Source organism: Tamandua tetradactyla, chromosome X, assembly GCF_023851605.1.
Source record: "Tamandua tetradactyla isolate mTamTet1 chromosome X, mTamTet1.pri, whole genome shotgun sequence".
In the NCBI taxonomy this organism is placed as follows: Eukaryota; Metazoa; Chordata; class Mammalia; order Pilosa; family Myrmecophagidae; genus Tamandua; species Tamandua tetradactyla.
This window is the reverse complement of record NC_135353.1, coordinates 32,690,656-32,709,771: the sequence shown is the minus strand read 5'-3', so window position 1 is coordinate 32,709,771 and position 19,116 is coordinate 32,690,656. Positions and strand designations below refer to the sequence as shown.

Below are 19,116 nucleotides of genomic sequence, written 5' to 3'. Positions count from 1 at the left end.
CCATTTTTAAGATTCTGTTTCTAAAGAACCACTCCTGGTACCAAGCTATATTTGTCAGGGTTCTCTAGAGAAACAGAATCCACAGGAGATATCTGTAAATATGAGGTTTATAAAGATGTCTCAGGAAACCATGGGATTACAAGAGCCCAAAATCTAGAGGGCATGCTGTGAAGCTGGCAACTCCAATGAAGGGTCTCAACAAACTCCTAGGAGAGGCTTGCTGGCTGAAGAAGCAGTGAAAATTCTTTCTTCTTCCTTAAAAGTCATCAACTGAACAGATCAAATCCAACAGACTGGATTATCTCATTTGCAGGAGATACTCTCTTAAGTTGATCGTAGATGTAATCAGCCACAGCTGCAATCCACTGACTGGTCATTTAATATACCAGCCTTCTGGTTTATCAATCAGCCATGAAATATCCTTGCAGCAAAGTTAGGCCAGTGCTTGCCTGACCAGAAAAATGAGCATTATCACCGGGGCAAACCGACACCAGAATCTAACCATCATAGGGATCTAAGTATTCTTCCCCAAAGGTTGGATAGTTACCCATTTATGCAGATGTTATCTTATGGTTTCTATTGCATAATATATTATTAATAAATCCAAAATAAATAAAGTACAATGCTGCCTAAATACCCAGTGCTTCTTGGAAAAGAAGTCCACTTTCACTTAGGCACTGAGATGAAAGATGGGGATAAATGAAGACCACAGAAAAACCTATAGCCAGAGAGTTGATATTTAGCCAGTGTTACTCGAATGGCCTCACTAATTATTTTTAGCTGGGGCCCAGTCTGATTGGTTGGTGTCCATACCTTACTGAGAGTTAAAGAATTTAAAAATCATCCCTACAAGTAAACATCAGTTAAATAAAATAAAGAGTGATCATTACCCGATTCTTCAGTTTCTTTTGTTTCTGTTTTCTCTTCTATTTCATCATCAGACATTTCCATTTCTTCTTCTCTCCTGATTCCCATTAATTCATCATTATGAATGTTGCGAATTTCCTAAGGTTAAAAGGTATTCATTTTAGATTAAAAAAAAAGCCTTGAAAATGTTGAAGAAATGAACAGGGTTAAGGATACAATACAGCAGGTTTTTGATTTTTTTTTAACATATAATAAAATCTCAGAGCATTCTTCCTGGAAAGGCAAAGGGACATGCTGAGACTGAACTGAGTACACTACGTTTGGTGTAAGGCTTTCTTTCCATGCCCAGAGCTCCTGCAGTCTATTATACTCACAGGACTCCCATGTTAGAAAGTCCTTTCATTCATGAAGCACCCCTTTCCTCTTACTCACGATGATTTCTAGACTTTCCCTAAGGGTTCTTTCATTTTCACTTTCATGTGTCTGACCCTTTGAGTTTGCTGTTTGTCACACTCTCCCCTCTCCCCTTACAGTTTTACTCAACAGAGCTCTTAATCGTTTTGCAGTTTAGAAGTTATAGCAAAAATGAGAACACAGGAGTAAATGCCTACCAGGCCAACTCCCATCTATAACAACTATAAACTCTATAGTTTCAAAAAGCTCAATAAACCCTAATAAGAATAAATGTTGAAAAGCAACATTCCTAGGAACATCATAATCAAACTGCTGAAAAATAAAGAAAAATCTTGAAAGCAACCAGAGGAAAACAACATGTTATATACAGGTTAACAACAATTTGAATACTTTGATTTATTTCATAAAAAAATGAACAACCAAAATCAGCGGAACAATATCTTTAAAGTGCTAGAAGAAATAAAAATATCCATTTATTCAAAATTTTAAATTCAGAGAAAAATTCCTTCAGGAATGAAGATGAGATAAAAACATTTTCAGATAAAAGAAAACTCAGAACTTTTCGTTAGCAGACCTGAACTAGAATAAATGAAAGTAAGTTCCTCAGGTTGAAGGGAAGTGCTACAAGACGTAAACTCAGATCTTCAGGAAGGCATGAAGAGCACTGAAAATAACCGAGTTCATACTGAAAAAGTCACTTAAAAAATGTAAACAAGGGAACTGTGCATTTTGGAGCAGTTTACAATCATTTGGGGGCCACTTGATGCCTGTCAGAAGCTCTTCTGTACCAAGTTGAGAATTTCCTTCCTCGGTTAGTCAAGTTGTGTGGTAAAAATTACCTCCATTTAGGGGGATTATAAATATTTTAAATGTATTTCTTAATATTAATGTTGTAGCAAATCACTTCCTTTACCAATATCCTCCTTTTTAATTCGTTTTTATCAGGAAAAATGATTATTTATATAATGAATAAGCTTCCATTAAAAATAAATAAAAGACCCTTTTAAAAAAAAGTGAGCTGTTCAGTATCACCACGAGTTACAGTATCACCACGAGTTAAGAAGTAATAGAAAAATCAGATGCTAACATAACATCTCCAATATGCTTCAGGGGTATTACTTAAAATAGAAGAAAATAATGACTTGCCTGAGAAAAATGAACTCTAAAGGCCTGTGTCAAGACAGAGATTTCTCTATATCTTATTCAAACTCACTGCACAGAGAAAAATAAAGGAATTGCTCATTTCTAAGAATCCATTCTATCTCAGGAGTCTGTATTTCAGTAACCATCAAAGAGCTGATACTAGAAGGGTGATTAATGAGGTTTGACACTGGCAAATTCGAATATTGTACAACTTATTTCATCAGAAAATATCATGGCTATTTTGGTTGCCTAACAAAAATGTAGGCTGTCAGAGGGTATAAGCAGAGACCAACTCTCAATTCACAAATATGCTGCTTAACTCTGGGAACATTTTTACTGTCTTTCTCAGAAGAATACATTGTGTTCTTTCTAGGGAAATGTCCCAGGGCAGGAAGATTTAACCAAGAGCTAAAATATGCCCTGTAGCTGCTCAGCATCCACAAAGCACCTTTCTGCTTCTAACTGGGTAACAAAGCATAATCTCTTCTTAGAAGTATAAAATTTCAATGACTAAGTCATACAGCTTATTTAGAAGTCTTTCACATCTTTAAAAACTCCCTAGAAATATAACAGACCTGTGGGAAAATCTTACCCACATACCTCAAAATACTTCAGGAACAAGAATTATTAGTTCCCTTTAGCTGAAAATGAAATGAGGGTAAGAAAAACTAAGGGGGAGCTTGCTCTATGTCATCAATCAGGCAAAGTGGCAGAGCTCAGTCCTGTACGCAGTAGGCAACTCTTCTTAGTTACAAAGAAATTCCAATTCTTAACATTATTCTTCTATATCCAATACTAAGCCATGTGGATGGGCTAAAAAGTACAGAGAACATCACAGGTTATAGGGTACCATCCTAAAGTAAAGTTATGGGAAAGTATTTGGTAAGGGACAGAACCCACAAGTAGAGCAAGTAAGATTTTAATTCTTTGAAAATGTTACCTTTATGGCACTTGATAACTGAGGTACCCACTTTCTGCATTTTCAAGTTGGATCTGAAAAAGCTCTACTTTGGGAAGCAAACCCTAACCAACATCTTCACAGTAAAGGGCTAAGAAGTGGCATTTACCTGAGGAAGACACTCTAACTAGCTTGGACACAGGTGCAGGCAGGAGGAAGACTCTGATCCACTGAAGTGCAGGTAGTAAGGGAAATATTCCCCCTATTTCATATTATTTGCCCCATTTCCTAACCTGACATTTGGATTCAGTACTGAAAATAAAAGAGCACTAACTACATGCCAAAACGTTTTCCAGAAATTTTCATTTTCAAATCTCTACCTGAAATAGACTATATCAGAAAAGGTAAGACAAGGGGTGTAAGGTAGTTTAGTAGTAGAATTCCTGCCTGCCATGTGGGAGACTTGGGCTCAATTCCCAGCCCATGCACTACTCCCACACGCCCCCCCCCCCAATTTCAACAATTAGTGCTGCAAAAATGGGATAGTCACATGGAAAAAGAATGAAATGTGATCCCCCCATCATACAGCATACAAAAAAAAAAGGTAACACAGCCCTCTTAAAGTTTCTATAACACTCTCCTACCCTTTAAAAATATATATTTTCCACAGTTGATAGTGTGATATTTTTCACTTAAACAGTGAAATGTAGGTTATTTTTGAAAATGGTAATGGTAACTTTTTCTGAAACACAGAAATTCATACATAATGGAGGACAAGACACATTAATATAGAATACAATTAAAATCCAAGAAGAGAAAAAATGCATGAAAAGAATCATTTTTCTGCTTTCTGACATTTTTGATTTATCATAAAGTAAACAAATCATAAATCATTGCACATTAATTATCTAGTTTTACAACAATTTACAAGAATTTAAATTCATCTTATTCATGTTTTATGATAAGAACATGATTACTAGGAAATCAATATTCCTAACCTTTTCTTAAATGTGAAACAAAATTCTACTTACCTGGACTTGCAATATTAACAGGAAACTTGGTGGGGAAGGGACCAGGTGAAAGAACGGAAAGGAGCAGAGGATAGGGGAGACAGTTTCTACACTTATGTAGAAATTTGATTCTAACATATCATTTAACCAAATGGATAAAATGGAGCAAAACACAGTTCTTAATCAATATATATTGTATGGTACATAATGGAAATACAAATTAGGTTGCTCTAAAGTAAGTTAGTATGCCTTTTGATAGTTGAAAGCTAAAAGCTAGTGTTGGTGCAGATGGGTCCTAAAACAAGGGAATATGGATGACTTGAATATCTATCTGCAAACAGGTCTTCAGAGTTTGGAATGGTAGGCCTGGAAATCTAGAGAGAAAGTAATTTTAGCAAGCACAGTACTTAATTTTATAAGAATGCTGGCAATCACCAAGTCCCTTTTCCACTGGCCCAGTGGTACAAACCTCATATTGGTGGGTGGGGGTGGGGAAGAGAAGGGGTATCTTCTAAGAGTTGACTGCTATAGATTTAGTTTTTATATATGATCCACGGTTTAGTTTCTAATCTAATGATTAAGTGGACAGAGTTCCCACAGCACACTTTCTGGGAAGGTACACACTGAGTTTCAGTAAGAGGAGGGACTGCAGTCTTCTCTTACTACCCTTTTTAATTGCCTTAGCAGGAATCACATTCATATACAAATCAGCAAAGCAAACCAGGGAAAGGACTCATTAGCAAACTAGGCTGCCCAGAACATGCTACCAAAATTAGTACCTAAGCTCTCTGAAGGTAAGGACTTTTTCTTCTCTCCATAATCTCTCTCACCAGAGGAAGAGAGTTGGTTGCTGGCAGAAGGATGTCACTGAGACAAGGAACAGGTAAGTTCTGATACAAGGAGGTCACTGATTACTTTATTCCTGGAGATAAATGGTAAAAATGTTTAAATGCCAGATATATACACCTTGATGAAACCCCTGACTTATGAGTTCACCTAGGCCAAGAGCAAACTAGTCCAGTGGATTAATTCTTTGAGATACTCTGATTCTTGGGGTGGGGGTTGTAGAGTTGTGGGGTTGTGCTAAGAAGCAGCCATGAGTGTAAGAGGACAGTTTTTTTACTTCCCAGGGGATACCTCCTTTCAGTTCTCTGAGTTGCCTGTTATCGACTGAAAGTATGCAGAGGAAAAAAAATGTCATGATTTAGAGGCACCGATATAAAGTAAGAGATATTTTAGGTTTAGGAAATGTAATACCAGAGGGAAGTCACGAGCTCTGTTTAATTCTCAGTAGTTTTGCTTATCAAGATTGAGGTATTCAAGGTGGACCTTAATTTAGTCCAATCAAACAGGCAGGAAGTATTTTTCTGAGTTTCTACAAAGTCTACAAGGCACTACGAAACATGTAGCTCTCAGAAAGTCACACTTATGCATGAAAGGCCACATATTTTATCCTTATCCTTTTGCCAAGGAAGCTGTGCCATAATATTGGGTGATAAGGTGCAGAGCTCTCCGACGTCTACAGGCCCAGAGAAATGTCTAGTTCACTGGCATAACTGTCTTTACTGTGAATGTGATTAAACTCAAGCATATACCCACTGTATAGGTAGGTTTTAGATAACTACAGAAAGCCTTGATGAATCATATTATTGGAGAATATTGTATTGCAAAATAATTTACAAAATGGTAGTGGTTCAGGAATATCAGTGCTCTAACCCACAGCTCCCTTTCTCCTACCAAAAGGCAATACTGTACTGTCGTAGACGAAGGCCCACATGCAGGCTGCCACCTTTCCCTGTGACCCACAAATACATCCTGTGCTCAGGACCGGAAGTGTTGACCTGGATAAAGCACAATACCCTAGTAGATAAGGGGATTACTAGTAGATTCCTTTCCCTATTCCCTGAGAAAATGAAAATATTTACCAGGGACAGTCTGATTAAGGTGGAATGTTTTATGACATACAGCTTACACCATGGTGGTACATCTGTCCCTGGTGGGGAGGGAACTGGTTCCTTCTACTATAATGTTCCTCCAGTAGGGCATAAACACACAAAAGAGGTGTTCAGAGATCAAAATAGCTTCCACAGTCAGTCAGATGACTGAGATATGCTGACCATGGAGGATGGACACCCACTAGTGAAACTGGTCATGCTCTGTCACTTCTCTATGTGAGTAAATGTCTTTTCATCAGAGCCTGTGTGAATTGTGGTTTTGCTGGGAGATCCTAATACCTGTATTAGAGTGGGTTGGCATCTTTTAGACATCTCTCCTTCTGACCAATAATTTGGCATTGCAAGTAGGGTGCTGATAGCCTGACAGATACTGTCAGGGCTTTCCCTAAAGGGTGCAACAGGCAGTTCAGATAGCTTCTTCCACTCCCTAAGAGGGATACAAAAGTATGTGTATGGAAGGGCAGGTGGATAATTAATACTGCCTCTTTACAATTTTAAGGCATATTGAGAATTTTTCTATCAACCTTTATTCTTCTGGCCTAAAGAGTGTGGACATTAATTTAGTGTTCTAAACTCCATTCTTCCGTTTTATCACTCTGGTTACCCTTCTAACTTCCTGAGAGTAAAAACTATTTCACCTTGCATTGCCTGGCATCATGCCTGAGACAGAGAATGTGCTCAGTAAAGATTTGTTTTAAAATGTTGAATTTTGTTTGTTGAGGCTCAACAACATGAAGTAGCCCTAGGATTCCAGGCAGTGAAATCATTTTGTACTACAGTAAGACAATACCTTCCTTTTTGTTTTTCAATTCTTTCATTCTTCAAAACAATTAAAAATGTTATTGGCTTTGATGACTTTAGCCATCCATTAGGCTGCTGTTTCAGGGATTTCTCTCCAGGACTCCCAGAGTTCTGCTGTGCCACAACTGATGGCTCAGAGATGATGAGTTTTTGAACAGAGTTTGGCTTATTTTCTCTTAAACACCCTTCACAGTTTTTCATATTGTTGTTACACAAACGATCTCATATAATCTCATGAAAGACAGAGAATAGGTTATTATCTTCATTTTATAGAAGATGAAACTTAGGTCCAGAAAGGTTAAGGCTATAAGGCAGTTTGTACCAGAGATCAGAGTAAGAATGATAACTTTAAGTCCTATTTTGACCTATTGTTAGCCATATAACTTTGTATAAATCATTTAATATTTCTGTGTCACAGTTTCTTTACAGGAAATATTAAATTGAAAGAATACTATTTTCTACCTTTATTTAATTTTTTCAAACGTTCACATCTTTTATTTAATCCCATAAGATTGTTTTTGTTAATCATTATCTTCAATTTATAGATGAAGAAATAGAGACCAAGAAAAGTTGAATAACTTTCCCCAAATCTTACAGCTATAATATGTCAGAGCTGAAATTTGAATTCATGTCTGACTCTAAATCCATTGCTTTTTCCACTTTACCACATCTATTCTGAGGCTCACATAGGTGAGGTCACAAATGTGAAAGTGCTTTACAAAAATGTAAATGCTTTATCAGTGCTATTTAAATGTTAGAGAATATGACAACTGACATTGATAGATATAACAGAACTGTTACCAGACTGGCAAAGTGGACTCAGAAATGAAGTTGAAAAAGTTGCTGCATATATAGATTGAAAGTGCCAGGGCTGGGTAAAGAAGCTGCCATAGGAACAAAGAGCTTGAGGCATATGTAACACCATTTCCAAAGTCAGTGGAAACGAACCTCCCATCTTGGTTTTCAATCTTGGGTTCAGAATAGCAACCTAATCACATCACACTTGTTCTAGTGTTACACTACAAATGTCACTTCTGCACAAGCAGAGAGGTGTGTGTCAACCTTAATCTGAAACCAGAGGCTCTGTTACCTTTAAAGCCACCACCTATTAAGACGGATGAAGGGGCTTGATAAAAGCAATTCAGAAATTTCAGTGTGCCAATGTAACACCAGGCAGCTTCTAGCCTCAACTGTCAAGATACTCTAATAAATGGTAAGACAACCTTAATACTACTAACACTAGAAACACAGGTCAGCAATTATTGTTGTACCCAACACTAGCTAGCTTAGAAAAGTAAACTTACAATTATCCCAGCTATGTTTTCACTACTAAGGTTTCCATCCAGCAAAATGCATTCAAGACATGTACACCTTTTTGGCGGCAGGTGGTCTGGACACAGTGACAAGCTATAGGATCCATCCTAAAATTTTTCATTAGGGGCCTTGTGTGACCATGGGAGCATGGCATTATTTAATTCTGGCTAAACTCCAAATCAATAACTTGTTAAAGAAACTGTCCCCCCTGAGGGGCTACAAGAGCAAAAAGTTACCAACCTCAGCTTGTTTGCACCAAACGCTGATGTTTTTACGCTGGGCTTTTGTGAAGTGGTCCCATGCCTTTTGTTTGGAGGCAGAATGATACACAGCCACTATCTGCTCAACTGCAGCAGCAAATCAGTAGTTGAATCAGGCCAAAGAATCGTCGAGGGATGGTAAAAAAGAGGAGAAAAGAAAGAAAAGAGAAGCATTAGGCTTGTGGTATCTTCTTGTCATGAAACTATATTGGATTGTGGTCATGCTTAAAAAAGGTTATGTATATGGAACTATGACTTAAAGGGGATTCAAAGGTACAGATGATAATATACAGAAAGAAAAAAGGGAACTCCAGAAGGACTATGGTGAAACAGTGACTAAAGTTTTAATATAGGCAGTTTGTATTCATTTTGACAGGGGAGGCAAGAGACTAAGAGAATGTGATTTAGTACTACAGACCCCACACAGTGTGGAAGCAAGTAGCAATTTCTACCGCTGGCTCTTTTCATGGGCTAGCCTTTCAAAATGAGCCTGGATGCTTCACTTCAACAGAATTAATCCTTTTACTATTTTGAGATATGTTTAACTAGAGCATCAAATTAATACCTAAGATGGACTGAATCTATTTCAAGGCTACCCAGAGAGAGTCATTGACTAGAAGTATCTAACTTTTATGGAAGAATACTGTGTAATTGCATTCCTAGAGAGTATTTGCAGGGTCTCTTAAAATATCATTTGGGGAAATATGTACAAATTTTCTGGAGCTTTATCCTAACCAGTTCATAAGAGGGGAAGCTTACACATGATCTTATTTTTGGGAAAAAAAATGTAGGACCAGAGACCCTGCCTGGCTGGGTGTTCACAGTAAGAAAATCCAGAGCTGTTATTTCTTTCTTTACAGCCCTGTTCATACTCTATCTTCCAATGCTTTAAGGATTTACATTCCCTTGATGCCTGCTGTTCTCTTTCTCTACTTATTCTGAAGTCTTGAAGACATGTGCTTCCTCTCCCTGGATTTCATGCCCATATATATTTTCAAAATATAAGTGGAAAATAGAACAACTCCTCTTTAATCCCAATTATATATAAGTCAAGTATATTGTGTGGGAAGAGTGGACCCTAATTGTTTAAAAGCAAAATCATAAAACTGTATCATTATTCTTAAGGTGAACACAGCTCCTTACTGTAAATATATTTATGTATAGTTCTATAATACGGGAAACAAAAAACACTACTTGAGAATTTATCTGACTGTCTCATTTAAGAGATCTTGAATAGTTTTGGAGCAATACTTTTCTTTTAGAATGGCCATTGCAGTGGCTTCCTGCCCATTTTCCTAGTTCTTATGACATCCAGCAAAGGAAAGGTAGAAGAAAGGAAACTAAATAGAAGAGGTTCACGTAGCAAATTGGTTCCTACTGAGTCACCTTGGGATATGTAATTTAAATGATCACTGTAAAAAAAGAGTACCTAAAAAGCATATTACATGATGATAATGATCCAAATTTGAAGAAAAGAAGCTTGAAAATGCTGATGTTATAGCCTATCTTCAGCACTGAAATCCTATACCGTTCACCAAGGCCTTGGATTCAGAGTAACTTTGAGAGTAAGCAAAAGTAAAAATATGGGATTGTGCCCTAAGTGTCAGTGTTTCTAAGGAATTGAAGTACATACACCAAAGAAAATGACACTAGGAGGTATCTACATGTATGCTGTGAAACTAGAACTCAGGCATTTAGCAATATAAAGAAAGCACAAGGCAGTGAAGAAGGGAGCCTTGCCCATTACAAAGAGATGGCTCTGTAGGCCTGGGCTCTTGTGTAGAGGAAGTGCTGACTAAGTGCCCTTTTACTCTTTCAGCAGGACTCTGACTTCTACTCACATTGAATGAGAATTCCAGAAAGGGCCTGTTTGAACTTCTCCTTTGCTTCTTCCATGTCTTTCTCATGGGCCGCTTTCTCGTTCACCAGGCGCCGGATGTGGCTGTTGGCTGACTGGATCATGGAATAGAAGTTGTTGGCGCTGCGGCGGTTCACCTCTCCTCGCTCAATCCAGGTGAGCAAGGTCTGCACAGCTTCAGAGAATTTGGAGTCATCTGAAAAAAAGAGAACTCATTTTTAGAAACATCAAAGGTAACTAATGCTCTATTTTTCCAAAATGCTGGAAAGGAAGCTGGCTTTTTTGGCAGCAGTCATTAAATGAACTGCTGAGGATGAAAAGGCACATATGCCTACATGTGCACACAGGCAGAAAGCAGACAGACAAACAGAAAGAACAAAAGGTTCATAAATTAGCCAGATAGATTGTAGTCTACGAAGAATTCTCAGAAAGAAAAGTGTATCTTCTTTCCTTAAAAAAAAGTTTTCCTTGCCAATATTATAGTTTTCATATATTTCAAACTTCTTAACTTCTCTGACTATGTGTGTGTATGTGTGTTATGTGTGAAAAAGCCATAAGGAACTTCAGAATTCTACAATCCTGTGTTTTAATAAGGAAAAGTAAACTTGAGTCCTGAGGTTAGCATGAATTTATTTGACAGTAACTTTATCCTGGATATAACTGTCGTACTGGAAAGACCCTTCAGAAAGAGTTTAGTGGTTAATTTTTTAGGTATAAACACTTACATTTTTAACCTTTTATAAACATCAATCATGTATCTAATCCACAGCCCCAGGCCTTCCATTCAGTTACAGTCACAATCTATTTTGATGCAATTCATTTCATTTCCACATTTCTGCACAACCTATTTTTTTGCTTGAGGAACCCTCCAAATAGATTTTTACAGCTAGTTAGGAGTTATTCTCTGATGTTCAAATAGTAGCACAGCTCCTCTAAAGCTACTGATCCAGCTCCAGGAGATAGCCATATATACTCTGCTGTTAAAAACTTCTCAGAGGGAGTGTCCTTTAGCATCCCATTGAAGCCTTGTTCTAGGGCTTTGCAACCCTTTCTGGCTAAAAATCCTTCTGTCAAGTAGAATTATGTCTCACTGCAATCTCAACTTCTTGCCTCTCTCTGTTTTCAGTGCAAACCTCTAACAAGAAGTCAGTCTCTTCTTTATAGAAGTTTTAAATTTCACTACTTAGATGCAGTCTTTATGTTGATGTTCAGTTTTGTTTCTCTTGAGGTCTACACAATCAGAAAATTCATATTTTATTTTTTTTTCAAATCAAATGGCCTTGTTTGGTGTCATGGAAACAGGGAAGTGTTGGACCTGGATTCTTACCAATGCTTTCAGCCATTCTAATTTTTCAAAATGTAATCATTATTTCTGTGTCTCTGTTCTGGACTCTATGTTTTCTGTCTTTCTCTCACAGGAAGACAACATCAATCAAAGCAAAGGATTTCAGAAGTATGAGAATCCCTTAGGCTGTATGGTGCAAACAAGTTTGTTGAATGATAACTATTTGTAAGGAGAATTAGTAGCATCTTGCTGAGCCTACAGCAAAAGAAGCAAGGAAAATATATACCATTAGACCTGGGTTGGTGTCATCAATAAGATCAAAAGGACACCAACATTTATTCAGTACAATCAACCATACTCATATAACGAGAAAGGCTGGATTTGAACTGCTAATGCAGGAGATCAGACAAGGAAATTAGTGTTAAATTAGCAAGCTGGCTATGAGAGTCAAGCAAGAGGCATAGGAATCAAAACTAAAGGGCAGGGTGGGCCACGGTGGCTCAGCAGGTAAGAGTGCTTGCCTGCCATGCCCGAGGACCCGGGTTTGATTCCCGGTGCCTGCCCATGTTAAAAAAAAAAAAACAAAAAAAAAAACTAAAGGGCATAGGAATCAAAATTAAAGGGAAAGCAGTTGATTTGGCTATGTCTAGAAGTCTCCATAGCCCCCATGTGAAATAAGTTGGCCATTTCAATTGATTAAACAAGTCCTCTTTTCGTTGGTGGTAGCTAAATCTTTGAGTAATCAAAGAAGAATGTACACTGAAACTGCTCCTCTTTGGGTCTGTTTTCTCATCTGCTAAATGGAGATTTTACCAGAGTTTTTCAGGGTCACTCTAAGTTCTAGCATTCAGATTCACTTATTTGATTCATAATTCAAAACTAACTTGTATCTAGGATGAAAGGGTAATCTTACATGTCCCAAGTCATGAGTTACAGCTAAAATGCTTCATATGGAAAAATGGGAAAAACTTGTTTCTTTCTAGTCACCTGATGTCCAGAAAGAAAAATGCTATCCCTTGGGGCAATGAAATAGCAGAGACACAAGAGAAAGGGGTAAATTTTCTCATTCTTGAGTTACTAGTTATACATCTTTCTTTCCTCAAGGTTCCAACATAAGAAATGGTTAGAATCCTTTAGTGGGAAATTCAAAGGGTAACTGCCAACAACACAAATATATAAATTTCATTTAAGAAAAGAGTTCTTAATTTTAATCATGAAGCTTCAGCACCTCTGTCTGTACCTTTCAGTTTTTCAGCAACAATGCTACATTCATGATCTGAATAGTGGACAACTGGGGGTGGGGATGGTGGGCGCAATCTTTCTTCTTCCATCCTTCTTCGGTGGCGCTCTTCTCTTGCTAACATACGCTGCTTACATTCCCACTCATAAAGATCATCTCGAGCCTGTGCAAAATCAACATGGAGTCGGCCAGTGTCCTTCTTGTCAGTGCTAGAGCCTAGGCGAATGCGGTATCCTAAGTTCATGAGAGAGAGAGAGAGAGAGAGAGAGAGAGAGGATTACAAGAGTTGCATGGTTTCAGATGTGGCTGTAATAGTTTAAAGTGACCACTTAACCCCCAACTCTCTCCCTGTTACTAGCAAGATGAGCCATCAAAAGAATTGGATTATAGCATCACCTCTGAAAACAGTTAACAATTCTACATCTTGGGTCAATCTTCTTCTTAGGAGTTCCATTCTTCCATCTGCCACCTTATCTCTGGCAGAGGGTGGCTTTGAGGCTGATGGTATGAAGAATGGGCCTTATATGGCAACAAGGGTGGGAAAGAAAAGAAAAGGTGGCCCAAAACTATGGTGCCTTTGGATAACTTCACCCAGAGTGTCAGTCATACAACCACAGAACATTTCAGTAAAACTTAAATGTATTACCTCAACATTCAAATCTACAAAATTGTTTCCTAGATGCACTTAGCAACTCTGAACTCTTCTCCTCTAGGAAAAATTATATATGATGGGAGGGTGTATATGACTCAGACAATATAATTTGGGATCCTTGAAGAAAAAAAAATAAGCGGTATTATAATTGTGATACAGTGGGATAGGACTGGGATTCAAAAAACTAGGATTCAAGCCCCCATCTCCACTTTTCTGCCAGCTATAAAAAAACGAAAGACTGAAGAAATAAAAGAAATCATAAGATGATACTATGAACAACTATAAGCCAAAAACTAGACAACTTAGATGAAATGGAAAAATTCCTGGAGACACACAAACGAGCTACACTGACTCAAGAAGATACAGAAGATATCAACAAAATCACAAGTAAAGAGATTCAATCAGTCATCAAATATCTTCCTACAAAGAAAAGCCCAGGGCCAGATGGCTTCACAGGGGAATTTTATCAAACATTTCATAAAGAACTAACACCAAAAATTTCCAAACATTTCCAAAAAATTGAGGAAAAAGGAACTCTACCTAACTCATTTTATAAAGCTAATATCATTTTAATATCAAAACTGGGTAAAGATGCTATAAGAAAGGAAAACTACAGGCCAACCTCCCTAATGAACATAGATGCAAAAATTTTCAATAAAATATTAGCAAACTGAATCCAATAGCACACTGAAAGAATTATACACCGTGACCAAGTGGGGTTTATACCAGGAATGCAAGGATGGTTCAACACAAGAAAATCAACTAATGTAATACAGCACATTAACAAATCAAAAGGGAAAAATCACATGATCATCTTGACTGATGCTGAAAAAGCACTCAACAAAATTCAGCATCCTTTTCTGATAAAAATGCTCCAAAAGATAGGAATCAAAGGTAACTACCTAAATATGATAAAGGGAATATATGAAAAACTGATAGCCATCATCATACCCAATGGAGAGAGAATGAAAGCTTTTCACCTAAGATCAGGTACAAGACAAGAATGCCCACTGTCACCACTATTATTCAACATTGTGCTAGAAGTTCTAGCTAGAGCAATCAGGTAGGACAAAGAAATGAAAAGCATCCAAATTGGAAAGGAAGAAGTAAAACTCTCATTATTTTCAGATGATATGCTACTATACTTGGAAGATCCTGAGAAATCTACAGCAATGATACTCAAGCTAATAAATTCAGCAAGGTGGCAAGAAATAAAATTAATGTGCAAAAATCAGTAACATTTCTATAACCAAGCAATGAGCTAGCTGAGGAGTTAGTTAAGGAAAAAATTCCAGTTAAAATAGCAACTAAAGGAATCAAATACTTAGGAATGAACTTAACTGGGGATGTAAAGGACTTGTACACAGGAAACTATAAAACATTGCTAAAAGAAATCAAAGGACGTCTAAATAGGTGGAAAGATATTCCCTACTCATGGGTAGGAAGGCTAAATATAGTTAAGATATCAATTCTCCCCATATTGATCTGCAGATTCAACACAATACCAATGAAAATTTCAAAAACCTACTTTGAAGATTTGGAAAAGCTAACTACCAAATTCATATGGAAGGGAAAGAGACCCCAAATAGCTAAAAGTATCCTAAAAAAGAAGAATGAAGTGGGAGGATTAACACTCCCTGACTTTAAAACCTATTATAAAGCCACAGTGGTCAGAACAGCACGGTACTGGCACAAAGACAGAAGCATTGACCAATGCAATCAAATCAAGAGTGCAGAAATATACCACCAAATCTATGGTCAACTGATTTTTGACAAGGCCGTCAAATCCTCTGAACTGGAACAAAATAGTCTTTTCAATAACTGGGCATGGAAGAACTGGATATCAATAGCCAAGAGAATGAAAGAGGAGCCCTATCTTATACCCTACACAAAAATTAACTCAAAGTGGATCAAACACCTAAATATAAGAACTCGCACCATAAAGCTCTAGAAGAAAATGTTGGGAAACATCTTCAAGACCTAGAAATAGGAGGTAGCTTCTTAAACTTTACACCCAAATCACAAGCAACAAAAGAAAAAATAGATAAATTGGAACTCCTTGAAATCAAATGCTTCTGCACCTCAAAAGACTTTTCTAAAAAGGTGAAGAGGCAGCCAACTCAATGGGAGAAAATATTTGGAAATCACATATCGGACAAAGGTTTGATTTCCTGTACATACACAGAAATCATACAACTCAACAACAAAAGAACAAACAACCCAATTATAAAATGGGCTAAAGATATGAATAGGCATTTTTCTGAAGAGTAAATACAGATGGCTCAAAAGCACATGAAGATGCTCACTTTCACTGGCTATAAGGGAAATGCAGATAAAGACTACAATGAGATACCACCTCACACCTATAAGAATGGCTGCTATTAAATAAACAGGAAACTATAAATGTTGGAGAGGATGTGGAGAAACTGGGACGCTTATGTACTGCTGATGGGAATGTACAATGGTGCAGCTACTATGGAAGATTGTTTGGTGGTTCCTTAGGAAACTAAATGTCGAGTTGCCCTATGACCCAGCAATAGCACTATTTGGTATATACCCAGAAGAGCTGAAAGCAATGACACAGACATTTACACACTGATGTTCATAGCAACTTTATTAACAATTGCAAAAAGATGGAAGCAAACCAAATGCCCATCAACAGGCGAGTGGACCAACAAAATGTGGTATATACATACGATGGAATATTATGCAGCAGTAAGACAAAATGACATTCTGAAGCACATGACAAGACGAATCAGCCTTGAGGACATAATGCTGAGTGAAATTAGCCAGACACCAAAGGATAGACACTGTATGATTCCACTTTTATGACCAGTATAAAGGTATAATCAGAGGCTTATAATACAGAAAATAGGGAACTTAGAGATACCCAGAAGCTAGAGATGGGTAAATCATTAGCTAATGAAGTTGGACTCCAATGTAAGGGAATAGATAGGAGTGAAGGTGTTTCTTTAGTGGGTCTAGAAGTAATAGTACTATATTGAAGATGAACAAGATTGAAAGGCGTTGTACAGACCTACGTGTCCCACTGATTCACACTAGAAATATGAATTAGCTCTTGCAAGAATTACTTCAAAGATATGATTCTTGTATAAAGAGTGTTTAAGTCCAGGGTACAGGGGGAAAACTGTCTTTGCATGCTATGAGCTATGTTCCAAAGGAAACCATCAGCACCACCACAGTAAAAGCAGAGGTTAATAATGGGGTGAGAGACAAGAGTTAAGAGGAGGTTTAGATTTCCTATTTGGCAAGGTTGTGTTTATTGGTTTTCTGTCTCCTGGGAACAATGAAATTATCTAAAATTGAGAATGTTGATGGACTGTGGACTTTGGGCCCTCTACATGATGCCTGATGCAGGTGGCTGAAGAATGCACTGAAGGAGAAATAGATTGATGAATGATGATGTATGCTTATGAATGAAGGTTGAGCTGCTACAAAAAGGAACAAAGTCGTGAGACATGCAGTGATGTGAAGGAATATGTGGGACATTTGGTGAGACAAAATAAGCCAGAAACAAAACAACTGCAATGGTATGGTCACATTTAAAAAAGGCTTATAAGAAAACAGTGGCCTAGATTGTAAGCTCTTGGAGCAGACACATTAAGTCTGGAGTGGTGATTAATATTTCTGGATTTTGATAGGTTGTTTTATATATTTAACCTGATATTTAGAGATAAGAATGAATCCGAACAGGTTGGGGTTAATGTAATCCAGAGCATAGGTGTAAGGAAGACAATGTCCATATTTTAGAACCACACAAACTCTTTGAGACCACTGGAAGAAAGGTTTATTTGATCTGGACGTGAACTTTTCTATAGTGCGTAATCTAATTCAACCTATCTGTATAGCTCATTTGAACAACTGAAACACAGGGAGCACAGAATAAGAAAGAGGTCCTTTAATCCTGTATAGATTATTTTAATGCCTGGAAACATCCTAGACTACATTAAGCAGATAATCAAAAAGTATTGGCAATGTCCCCTGAGGGAAGGGAGAAAGACTACGGAACTATTAAATCTTACCAACAGGGAATCCCCTGATATTGTGTCAAACTTCAGGGACACCCAAATCAATAGGCCATACCCTGGATCAGGAGGTTTACACTTGTGAAGCTTATGTAGGAAGCAGAGAATCTTAGATTACCTGTAGGCATGGTTAAGAATTACTTCGGGAGGACCTCTGTTGTTGCTCAGATGTGCCCTCAGTCTCTCTAAGTCCAACTCTGCAAGTGAAATCAATGCCCTCCTCACTATGTGGGACATGGCATCCATGGGTGAAAGTCTCCCTGGCGATGTGGGAAATTATTCCTAGGGATGAATCCAGACCTGGCACTGTGGGGATCAACAATTATATTCTGATCAAAAGGGGGAAAAGAAATGTAACTAATAAAGTATCAGGGGCAGAGAGAGTTCACATAGAGTTGAGAGGTTACTCTGGAGGTTGCTCTTACACAAGCTTCAGGTAGACCTTGCTATCTATCATAAACTGCCAACTCCCAACCAGAACCATTCCAGCCAATCCTACAGAACACCTAGGGAAATATATAAGATTCCACAAGGGTTCCATGCACTAGAGTAACTTTCCAGAAATCCACAACCTCCAGGAGGGTCCCTGGTCCAGACTAATCTTGAAACCTAGCCCAGCCCCTCCAAAACATCAGATAGCTTCACCTCCCTACCCCATAATAGAGACAGACCCTTCCAATATCAAAAATTTAGAATTGGCATAGCCCAAACAACTTTAAAGAGAGGTATGGAAGTTCAAAGATGATGGTGGAATTATGCGTAGAAGACAGGATTTAACAACTTTAACAAATTAATAAAACCCTGAAATTGTGAAATTGTAACCCAAGTCAAAGTCTGAAATAATAACCCATGTCAAAGTTCTGTAACTAATTGTGATGCTGTACTTTGAAAATTGTGATGCTTTTTTGTATATATGTTATTTTTCACAAAAATAGAAGGAAAAACAGTCGATTGTAATGGTTAAAAAAATATTTAAGCCATCTTTGTCTCTGATATTCTGGAGCAGCTAGAAGGCAAAATATGAGAGGATCGTATGGTAGCCCATGACAAACTCTGGGATCTGTCCTGTAACCACTTATTGAAGGTTGCTTTGAAAACTATTCCTTTTTTATTTCTTTGCTTTGTATATATGTTATATTGTACAATAAAAAAAGTTTAAAAAATGAAATAAAAACATTTATCAAGTACTTTGTGAGTTTTAGGAGCTATGCTAGATGCTTCCACATAAATCTATGTCATTTCATTCTCAGCAGAAGCTTGTAGGTTAAGCATTTTACAGAAGAGGAAACTGGGCATCAGAGATTTTGAGAAGTTAAGTGGCTTTCCCAAGGTCAAACACTTAGCAAATGGTAGAGCTGGGACTTGATGTTTGA

At 37.6% G+C, this 19,116-nt stretch overlaps 1 protein-coding gene across 14 annotated transcripts in view; it reads right to left on the bottom strand.

Annotated features, from left to right (window-relative positions):
- ENOX2 (ecto-NOX disulfide-thiol exchanger 2) overlaps window positions 1-19,116 on the bottom strand; it is a 459,417-nt gene that overhangs the window by 58,010 nt on the left and 382,291 nt on the right. For all 14 annotated transcript variants that reach the window (XM_077145026.1, XM_077145023.1, XM_077145031.1 and 11 more), the window contains 4 exons: window positions 13,046-13,279; window positions 10,504-10,716; window positions 8,643-8,749; window positions 891-1,005 (listed from right to left, as the gene is read on the bottom strand). In XM_077145026.1, coding sequence (XP_077001141.1) covers window positions 891-1,005; window positions 8,643-8,749; window positions 10,504-10,716; window positions 13,046-13,279 — 669 coding nt within the window. The remainder of the gene's footprint in view (window positions 1-890; window positions 1,006-8,642; window positions 8,750-10,503; window positions 10,717-13,045; window positions 13,280-19,116) is intronic.